The sequence below is a fragment of the Haliotis asinina genome, chromosome 3 (genome assembly GCF_037392515.1).
Source record: "Haliotis asinina isolate JCU_RB_2024 chromosome 3, JCU_Hal_asi_v2, whole genome shotgun sequence".
Lineage (NCBI taxonomy): Eukaryota > Metazoa > Mollusca > Gastropoda > Lepetellida > Haliotidae > Haliotis > Haliotis asinina.
In genome coordinates this window covers 56,246,144-56,257,766 of record NC_090282.1, presented here as the reverse complement: position 1 = coordinate 56,257,766, position 11,623 = coordinate 56,246,144, and the positions used below count along the sequence as shown (strand labels likewise).

The following is an 11,623-nucleotide window of genomic DNA, read 5'->3' as shown; positions in this document are numbered from 1 at the left end:
GAACTAGACCCCGAATATATCAGGTCCTCAGCAATTTATGCTTTTCACGGCAATCGATAGAATAGGTAGAATTCTGTGGTGACAAGGTTGATAAATACCATTGTCTTTGACAGCAGAGACGTTGGTGATAATAGTCTTGATTATTAGTATTTACACGATACACATTTGTACATGAATTGAAATGATATATTTGTTTCATATTTCTATGATTTACACGATCGTCGGGAGGACAGGAAATAGTGCTGCTTCCTGATCCATACAGGATCCAGGGACATTCTTAATGCTATGACCATATCTCACATGCCTGATAACTGGTGACTGGATGTAATTTTGTTTTTACATCGCTAGGTATATCTACAATCAAAATGTCAAGGGAGGTCTCACATAAAGCCAGCAATACCGACGTGACGTATACTAACTACATGCACCATAATATCGTATCGACGTCAACACATACAATTCTCCAAGTGGGAGGCAGATGTACAGCCTACAGTATCAACGTCACCCGGGGCTTCCTAGACGCCATCAAAGACAAAGGTGGACGTCTGACATGTGAGTTACATTTATCATAATCGAGATGTGATTATGATTCGAATTGGCTCAGTAATGATAAATCAGTGAGCATATCGATGGTAACCAAAATAAGCAATAGCAATACGCCTCTCAGTGTTGGGCCTAGATAGGGGAATTTAATTCCCTGAACTGAACGTACATCACCCAGTTAGGGCTGACTCCCCGAAGCTGGTTATCTTACTGGGTTACTGACAGACAAGAGGAAAATATTCGTTCACTTCCGCAGCCCAGTCAGCCTTCCTCCGGTAGTCAAACCAACCTTACTGGAGATGGGACTTGCCCCAGTGGAAGGCAAAGAACCCGGCCAAGAATGTCTTGGTCAAAACATCTCAAATCCACACTACTTGAGTGTGCGATGGCAAGTGGATGGCCTGATAATCCACATATTGCTGGCAAGTCGCTAAAGCTACAATGGGACAATGCCATGCTCATGTATGCTTACCTGACGGACAAATCTCCGAGATCAACTCCGGCGGCTTAAACATCTAATGCCCCGTGAGCCAGTTCAATCCACAACTGGTGCCCGTCAGGAACCTTTGCAAGAGCAAAGTGCTGAAGTAGCAGCAGACCCAAAACTTCTTATGGACGTCCGTGTCAAACTCTTTCCTCTTCCTGATGGAAACTCTGATCAGAAAGAGCCAATAGGCCCCGACATTTTGGACCCTCACTCTTCCTCTTCTTCAGTTGCAGACCTTACCGAAAGTCCTGTGTACATTTTGTTTACATCTATGTATGAGGAAATTTGAATTTTGCTCCGTCAGGTAAGCATACATGAGCATGGCATTGTCCCAGTGTAGCTTTAACCTGATGAATTAGTGATTTACCTTTAGAGAAACGGAGGCCAAAAACGTGTCTTTTCCCAAAAATGAAATTGATTTATTTAATGAAATTATCTCTCTAAAACTTCCTGCGGACTGTTCATTACATGAAGTAAATTGTTGTGTCTATCCTGCCTCTCGAACTTTGGAGGAACTTCACACAGTTTCCAAAGAACAATCTCCCAATACTAAGAACAATAAACCAAAGAAAAACCGTTTTCAAGTAAGACTAACAGAAACAAGAAAACATATTTCCTGGATAGAGCTGTGCCTGAAATTAAGATCATCCTCATCAGGGAATCCTATGTCTAAACGACAAATGGCAATTTGGAGAAAATTAAAATTACAGTACAAGACAACAAAGAAAATGTATTGCTCCAAATTGTCGATTCCCTTAAGGCAAAAATAACAGTTTGGACTGAAAGAAAGAAAAAATGGGAAAAGAAAAACAAATTTATCAAACAACTTAAACTCTTTAGGCAACTCAAGACAAGTGGTGATGGTGAACATGATAAACGACCTCCCATGGATGCCAATGAAAGGTTCTAAAAACAGTTGTGGTCTGTACCCGGCGACTGTAACCTGGAGGAACCATGGGTCAGTGATTATGACCATGCAATGCATGAGAAAGTAACCAGGTCGTTTGTCTGTTACATATCACCAGATTGCGTGAAGACTGTTATAAAGAAGTCCACATCTAATACAGCTCCAGGGCCTGATGGCATTGAAAACCGGTATTGGAAACTGTTTCCCTGTGTCCAAGCACCACTCCTTCACTGTTTCAATTCTCTTGTGGATACAGGTGATGTCCCTCCATGGTTCTGCAAAGGTCACACAATACTACTGCCCAAAAAAGGAGACTTAACTGATCCCAAAAACTTCCGCCCTATCACATGTCTAAGTACTCAAGACAAATTATTCACAGGGTGTTTGACAAACCTCGTGTCATCTTATTGCTCGTCCAGTGACACAATTTACAGAGAGCAGAAGGGGACGAGAAAGGGATGTTGGGGGTGCAAGGATCAACTTCTTGTACAGAAAATGATTTTGGAAGAGGCTAAAACGTATCATCGCACCCTCTCCATGTGCTGGATAGACTACAAAAACTCTGACTCTGTCCCTCACGAATGGATTCTGAAGTCTCTTCAGTGTATTGACCTCCCTGAGCGACTACTTGATTTACTCAAGTCGTTAATGAGTTGCTGGTCGAGTCAACTTGAGATGTACTCGCAAGGGCAGGTGCAGACTTCGGAATCTATTCCAATCAGAAGGGGAATATTTCAGGGGGACTGCTTCAGTCCTTTGCTTTTTTGTCTGTCTTTAAATCCTTTGAGTTTTCTGCACAATCGGGAGGAGGGCTACCATCCCAGACCTCCTCAGCACAGATCCCCAACACCTCTTACTCATCTCCTGTACATGGATGACATCGAGTTCCTAGCCAAATGAGAGACCAATTTGAAAGAACAGGTTCTCCTTGTCGAGTCCTTTTCTAAGGATATTGGCATGACATTTGAACTCGACAAATGTAATACTCTTCATTTGAAACGTGGAAAGGTAACCAATGATGGATCGGTCAGGTTACAAGGGAGAGGAGTTGTTGAGCATCTTGTTGAACATCAGGCCTACACCTGTCTTGGAATGCAAGTTCGAGACATGCTCCATAATGCCCAGATCCAACTTCGGGCCGAGTATAAATCTCGTTTGAAGAAAATCTGGAGCTCCGAGCTAAATGCTCAAGATCAAAGTCACCAATACCTTTACTGTGCCAGTCCTCTCCTATTCCTTTGGAGTAGTTGATTGGACAATGCAAGACATCCAGAGTCTTGACCGCCTGACCAGAAGGATCATGTCTGATAACAGAGCACACCACCCTCCTTCCTCACTTAATCGTTTATATATGCCAATCAGTTCTCTAGGTCGGGGTTTGATTATTGTGGAAGCTCTTCATGATAGAATTTTATTCTGTACTTTTGTACATATGTATTTATCGGATGATCCTCTGGTGAAGCACGTCAAGACTCATGATGGAAGGAATTCCACAGCTATTTTAAGTGTGCCAAGGTTATTGGACACAATTTGAAATTTGAAGTTGATTTTGTTGATGGTGATGTACTGCTGGATGGTACAGTGATGGGAGTAAACCAGGTGAAGTCCTTCACCAAGTCTGCCCAGAGTCGGTCCTTTGTGGAGAAGCTTTCTGAGAAGCCATTGCATCGTATGTACATGCAGTGTGTGGAACAGAATAGCAATCCAGCCGACTCCTTCACCTGGATGAAGTCGGCTGGTCTCAAATGTGAAACTGAGGGCTTCCTTTTTGCTGCTCAGGACTAGTCGCTTCCCACTCGCAATCGCCAGAATGTGATTCTTAATCAAAATGTGAAATGTCGTCTTTGCAATGATTTCACAGAGACTGTCCAACACCTTTTCAGTGGATGCCCTTCCTTGGCACAAACAGCATATCTTAAAAGACATGATGGCATGGTACGCTGCTTTAACTATTGTCTCCGCCTTGTCTGTAGCTTTGACCCCGAGGTCCATCCATGGTACGACCCTGAACATGTCCAGGGCGTCCTGGAAAATGATGCTTTTAAACTTCTCTGGAATATGCCAATATACAGCCTGGGACGAATTCCTGCCAACAAACCTGATCTTGTCTTTTTTGATAAAACCAATGAAATTATTTATATCATAGAATTTTCTGTCCCTTTTGACAGCAATGCGATTGGCAAGATTCGGGAAAAGATGACAAAATATGCGGACCTCGCTTTTGAAATGTCTCGCTTGCATCCCAAGTACACTGTCGTCAGGCCCCCGTCATTGCTCCCCTTGGTTTGGTACCTCCTTAACTCTTTGCACAGATCAGGAGAGTGCCTGGGTTCTCCACCGGGAGCACAGCCCTTCCGACAATCTGGGTAATGCAGAAGGCTGAAGTGTTGGGGAGACTTCATATTCTCCGGAAAGTTCTTGGTGGGTTCGACCAGGCAGTGTTTTCTAGCGAACTCCCATTCGCTGTGTGGGCTGCGTGTAGAGGGGGCGAGGGCCGTGAGCTGATGATGAGCCTTACCGGCCTGACTGTGCCAGGATCACCCAAACCCTCTCTTCTGCATTTTAATCTTAATCTGTAAAACATAATGCACTTGTATAGCGCCTGGTATCCATCTGTCTAGTCGTTCACTGGCGCATGTAAAGTTATGTAGAAGTCAATAGAGTGAATTGGGAACAGAAGGGTTTTGACCAGGCTTTTAAAAGTACAAGGAACTTATTACCGTACAAAACATATCAACACTGTCTCCATATGTATGTGTGGGGAATTCGTCAATGTGAGACACGCTATCAATATAACAATTTCTAACCGAATGACGTATGTCGCTATATGTACATTTATTCTATTGATATTCTAATAATTCAAGGGAATAATGACATATTCACCAAACATTTACAAATTTAGTTTCAGTGTTGGAAGAGCCCCTTCTACAGTTGAGTTGGGAAGGAAACATAGATGTGTCCCAAGCGTGCACCACGAAGTGGAAGGTGGACGTATTGTCAGTTTTCAAGGGATGCAAGAGTGCGATTATGCGGGAGATCTCCAAAGACATATTTGATCCGCTCCGTCGAGAGATCATCGAACAGATATATCATGAACATGATGCCCAACTGTCAGCTTTACTTGGTGGAAGTTTGATATTTGTGTTCATGCACAGGAACAGACATGATGCAGATAAGATGATCGAGAAGAAACACGAGATAAACAAGATCTTCCAACAACTCTTTGGACACATTGGCAACATGGAGGTTAAGTTTTCACTGTTTGCTGAAAGGTCAGAAACCTTTACCCCTTTCTTTATATTGTATGATAAAACTGTTCAATGGAAACACGGCAGTAGTTCACATCAGTACTATTTGCAAATCGTTGTAGGTCTTAACATAACACAACACAGTATATATTTATCACTGCGCTAGACACCATTCATGTTTACTAGTGCATAATTACATACTCACATAGTGACATTAAGGGATTTTAACAAATTCCGTAGCTATTTCTTATGCGCCCACTATGTGTCCTTTAGGTTTGCTTTTCTGATAAGGTAGGCACAATACGTTTTCCTTTTTTATCGCATGAAACAAATAACCAGCCACTTTGTTGTCGACTTCCAGATGAATTTGCTGGTCCAGGAGTTGTTTGAATACCTAATGGGATACATGAAATATATTTGTAATTGCTCCGGATTTAGTTTGCTAAGAGTAAGAAGAAAACAATTAGTAAAAGATTATTTACAACAATCAGTTCGCAGATGATAATTAGAGTTTGTCACTAGATTGTCTGGTCTGGACTCAATTATTTAAAGGCCGCTGCCATATAGCTGGGATATTTTTAAAGGAGGTGTTAAACACCCAATCAAACAACCAATAATTAATGTTTTACCTACATTTGGTAGATCGTATATTGTTTTCAAATTGCAAACTGGATGGACTTACATGACAAACGTTCTGTCAAGAAACGTTTTTTGAACTGTTACTAATTGAGTGAGTGAGGCTACAGTAGTTAACAGTTACTGAATCACAAAGTATGTGTACTGAAAAAATAGTCATAACATCATGATACCTTCATATGCATCCTACTGATTTTACCAAGGGTGTATCCGAATTTCCAATTTCTTTCTGTGCACTCCTTTAGCAAAATGTGTGTGGAGAGTTTTCCAGTTCCTTGAAGTAAGTGCTCCTTGGGGCATGTTTCACTGAAAACGTTATGGTCGTGCATAAAGTTGCAATGACAATCGACTTTTGTTGTTGTAGTAGGCAGTGGTGAGTGCATTACCTCCCTTTCATGAAATCCCACCAAACAACTTCCTTTTTTCTGGTCAAGAGCGAGCAGAATCAAGGGGAGGTATACGGCCGTACCCAAGGGAAGACGTAATGAAAAAATTGGAAACCTCTCCAAGTTTATATTATGCAATTCCTTTTCAGAAGAAGTCTTTCTTGGGGTACAGTAGCACGAATGGCCCTGACCCTGACCGAATGAGCTTTCAAGTCCTTAGTAGCCTAATAGTTGTAGGTTCTACAAACTGCAAAGACTGCTTACTGGCTGCTTCGCCAACCTTCCCTCTGCCATAGCAGCAGAATAATTGAGAACCCTCGTCGACTTCTTTTGCTCTCTGTATGTAGGCAGTGAGGACTCAGCAGCATCCAGTGTGTGAGGGGTCTTTGGAGAGGATCCCGAGGTAGAAGGTTGGGTGAAAGAATGAAGTTTAGTAGGTGGTGTTACATGGAAGATGTGAGCAACCTTGGGATGATAAGTATCTGGTAGGCGAATGCTAACTCTGTCTTTGTGGAATACAGTAAGTGCCCAGTCTCCAGCCATTGCATGTATGTCATCCACCTTCTGTAAGAAGTCACTGCCTTAAGGAAAGCAGTTTTCCATGTAAGCAGCTGGAGTGGAAGAGACGACAAACTCGAAAATGAAGCATCAGAGAGCCAAATCTAAAACGATAGTCAAATCCTAAGGGGGACTTGTTCACCTGGTAGTAGAGCACATTCCTGCACTGGAATGGAATGCGCTGTAGAAGACGGAGCTCGTCCAGAAGTAGCACCATCGACACGGATCTGAAAGGTAGAAATAGCCGTGTAGCACACTCGAACAGTCGAGGACAACAGGCCATTGTCCAGACGGAGCTTAAGGAACTCTAATACTGCAGAAAAGAGATCTGAAACTCTCTGTCATCACACCAGCGTCGACAACGGATCCATCTGTAATCATACTGAACGTTTGTTAAGCCCATCCTCAAAGCCAGAACTGTGTCAGTAACTGGTGCAGAAATTCCGCGTAGCTCGAGTTGAGACCTGACAGAAGCTAAGCCACAGATTGAATGCGGGGATTCGGGTGCGGTGCTCCGTTCTGAGATGGTTCTGGCTCACTATTTTTAAAAAATCCATGTAAAGCTTTATTTTACCAAATAAACCCTACAGAACCCTACCTCTTCCACCCTATTTACCCTGCAGATTGGCTTGCTAAATTACATTATAGTAATGTCCGCGAAACAATTTAACATGAATCTTCTATGATCTCTTTCAAAATGAAAACTTGTTTGACTTGTCTCATCCTCACTAATGGCGGTGATTTACGAAACTTGGACCAAAACACTTGCTTCATTTGGCAGTACTTTGTGAGTTCTGAGAGAACCAAATGGAACTCCTCCTATGGGATTTTGTTGATAGTTAATGTGGAGGAAATACGCTTGCTTATCGTGTCCAACTTTACTTCAGCCAGAACTGTAATTTCATCGGGTTTCAATGCCTTATGATGACACTCCAGCTGTTATTTCGTCCCAAAACTACAGGTGGGGCTATAAAGGTGGTTAACTGCTAGAACACCTGCCACCCGTAACCCCACGCTGCCTGTCGTAAGTGTGGAATCAACCCCATCCACGACGCAGCAAGCTCTATGATACTTTCTGTATAATGCTGCCCACATATCACGGTGTTGCTTTAGTTGGTGCTTTATGTCACATAATTGTGTCAATTGTTTCATGCAACAGGGGGTACAGCAAGCCAGACATGTTTTCATTCTGAAAAGAGATCATAGAAGATTTATGTTAAATTGTTTATTTGACATTACCAGAACATAATTTAGCCAGCAAATATGCAGGGTAAATGGGTTGGAAGGGGTTAGAGTTCTGTAGATTTTATGTAGCAAAATTTTGTTTTACATGGATTTTGTTTAAAAAGTAAGCTAGAGCCATCACTCTGTATACTTCTGTTAGGAGGTCTGGTCAAAAAGGCAATAGAACAGGACGCTGAGCCAGAAACTTGAAAATTACAGGAAGGACCCTGGGGACTAATGGTAGGGACGGAAAAGCCCACAGTACCTTGCCTGTCATATCCAGTGCAAGGGTGTCGGAAGCCAACACCCTCGAACCTGGGATCTGAGAGCAGAGCACAGGGATCTGATTTGATGCAAACATATAGACCTGGTACGGTTCGTAGAACTGGAAAATAACCACGATTGTCCTTCCTTTGAGCATCCACTTCACAGGATATCTGCTCGGACATTTTCCAGCCCCAGATGGTAAGGTGGGATCTCAGACACGTACCGGTCACAACACAGTTGTAACTGACATGCTTCCGTGAGGGCCAAACACAGCGCCGCCTTGTTTCAGGATGTACGTCATCGCCGTCTGGTTTTCCATTTACAGACAAATGGTCTGGTTCTGTACATTGTTCTGGAAGGTCTCAAAAAGCTTGAAACTCCCGATTCCCCAGTCGAAAAGAGATGATCTGTCTGAACTATGAGAGATGGGGTTGAGGCCTTGAGAGGGAGCTACCATCGCGGGCTGCTCATCTGTGGTCCACCCCTGAAGATGCGGAACGTTTAACACAGTTTCGAGGTCCTGTGAGTGAGTCCACGATTGGGAAAGAACCTGTTGGTTTGGTAGCATTCTTATCGTCCTCTTCATACCACATCTACTGTAGCTGCTATGTGACCAAGCAGATGGAGCCAAATCCAAACTAGTGACCTTGGCGTCTCCCTCATTATACGGTTGGGGGATGGTGAAAGTAAATCCTTACCCTGTGCTGAATCTCACTCATAAGAAAATCAGGTCCTGAGACGGAACAAACTCACAATCCAACCCAATAGAATTACACGGTGAAACACTGCTTTGGTTGTCAACGTGTTCAATGCCTGTGCCAAAACTCGGATCAACCAGTCGTCCGGAAAAGGGTGGCAAAACTGACTGCGTGCAGGCACCCTTGGGCCCGTAGCACCTTAAACTGATAACTCACCCTCAGGTGAGGACCTGAGGTATCTCCTGAAAGAGGGGTGCACTAAGACATGTAAGTTAGCATCTGTTAGGTCATTTGACTTAATCCAATCTCCCGTGGGTACTGAGGAGATCATCGCAATGTCTCAGTTTTGAAGGATGGCACTTTTATCAGACGATTCAGTCTGCTCAGATTCACAGTGGGTCTGATTCCTCCTTCTTTTTGGAACTAGGAAGTAAGTGAGGGGTAAACTCCTTCGTTTTACTGTGGTATCGTTACTTTCTCGATCACAGCCATGTCTCGCAGTGCTTTGATCTCGACTCCGGGGACCTCTGCTTTCTCTGGTTAGTTTAGCACTGGAATGTGACAAATGTGAGTAATGTGAGGGTCTATCTTCCACTGTGGTCTTTCCTGATAGTGGACAGGACCAAGGGATCTGGGGAGATTTTTGTCTAGACCAACATGAAGTGGGCTAGTCGGCTGCCAACAGGAATATTTGAGGCCGAGTATTCACTCCAGTCTCCTTGCTTTCAGACTGTAGAGTCTGAGGGAGGTCAGAAAAAACACTCCTGGCTCCAACCAACTGCTTTTTCCTTTTAATTGCCATTCTCTTTGCCCTTAACCTGCTTTTTATTCCCTGAGAAGTTCTTCTTTTGAGGGAAGATCAACAGAAAAGATTTCCCTGTCTCCAGCTTGTACTTGTAAAAAGAAGAGGAGGGCAAGAGATGATGGTTGAACGAAGTCGGAGCCAGGAGTACCTAAGACTCCTTGTAAGAGCTTGCAGCTGCCGCTGCCCTCCCGAGTTCATGTGGGAGAGCAAGCAGGATAGCCTGGTGCTGTGGCAGGTAGCTATTATAGCTCAGCCACAATCAGCACATGCCCATAATAACGCCTATTACGCCAGCAGACACAGAGCCCAAAACATTCCCAGCTAGATGCTGTCATGCCTCAGCTAATTGACCAATGAGGACGATGCCAGGTGATGTGTCTCCAATGTCCAGTTGGGTATAGACCAGGCTGCTTTGGAGGAAAGCCAGACAGGCACTGTGCAGAACCACCTACAACTGCTGACCTGACTCTTCACGTGTCTTTTAAACAGGTCACAGTAGGGGACCCACATTAGAGAAGGTGACACAGGCCAGCCTTTTCTGGGCCCAGATGGCGCAAATGAAGATGCGTTACCCCCACCAAAGGCTACAGAGGTCAATGTATTCATCCACAACTATTGCCAATGAAAGAACCCCACTGAGAGGGGAGCACGTTATGCTGCAAGGAGCTAATCTATGGACCAGCCGCCAGCAGTGAAATAATCAAACCGCGTTTTGATGATTCAAGACAAAAATAAATCCATGCAAACCAACTCTAATGGCTGCATTTCTGAACACTTACCAGCGATGTGTTTGAACCACTAGGTGTTTCCCCATGCAAACCACCATTCCAGTCCTGCACATCCCTTACCATGCTTGACCACTGAAGCCTTTTGCAAATACTCCAATGACTTCTCATGATACAAAGCTGGAAGAACAAGTTGATAGCTTTTCCATCCTTCTCACATTTCCTACAAATCTCCGTAGGAAGGTGATCAAAGGTCTTAGAGAAACCTACTCCTCAAAAGAACCACAAACTTCTGCACCTTTATATATTATATTAGTTTAGAACCAAAACGAACGTGTTTGACAACCCATTGAACCCTGTCCACAGACTGCACTATCCACTATTTCCATGAAGGGAACCATGACAGGTTTCATTTATTGGCGACTTGAGACTCAAAAACTCTACCTTATGAGCAGAATAATGAGACCACGACTAGCGTAACCAATGACCCGTTTTTCTCCATCCGGAAGCTGAAGGAGTATATTATATAAATATAGACATTTCATATAACATCTACAGTGCCTGTAGAGAAGCATATTTCTTTTGAATAAATAAAACACCAAACAAGCATGTAGTTATGGGCCAAGAGCTAGGGTGAACTGACATTAGTTTGACCCTATAAAGCACAGAAAATATGATTACTGAATGCAATGACACGACGGCGAAAGTTCTCCAAAACGGATAAAGGAATACATACAGATGATTCTTGCGACATGATGACTTAGAAAAAGCTTAGATTCGGTCGCCTTGCGATGTTGACAGGAAAAAGCAAACAAACAAATATAAACACGTCCGAGAAAAAAATTTAAGTTGTATGGCATGATTGGTAAACCCTAGCCACGAGGTTTCATGAAAGGAGTTAATATTTTCTGCGTAAAAGTACCCCAAGAAAGACTTCTTCTGAAAAGGAATCACTGATCACAACCATCATCTTTGAAAACCACACTTTTTACTCCTGTCAATACGTTGATGATCCTTATATAAATACATTGTATAAGGATTTTTCTCTCCACTTACTGAAGCGTTGAGTTTATGTGTGTGTGAGTTTAGTTTTACGCCGCACTCAGCAATATTCCAGCTATATGGCGGCGGTCTGTAAA

At 43.2% G+C, this 11,623-nt stretch overlaps 1 protein-coding gene across 1 annotated transcript in view; it reads left to right on the top strand.

Annotated features, from left to right (window-relative positions):
• Positions 1-365: 365 nt before the first annotated feature.
• Positions 366-11,623, top strand: part of LOC137278926 (uncharacterized) — a 43,765-nt gene continuing 32,507 nt past the window's right edge. Inside the window, exons 1-2 of the mRNA XM_067811426.1 lie at positions 366-552; positions 4,840-5,209. Of these exons, the coding sequence (XP_067667527.1) occupies positions 366-552; positions 4,840-5,209 (557 nt within the window). The remainder of the gene's footprint in view (positions 553-4,839; positions 5,210-11,623) is intronic.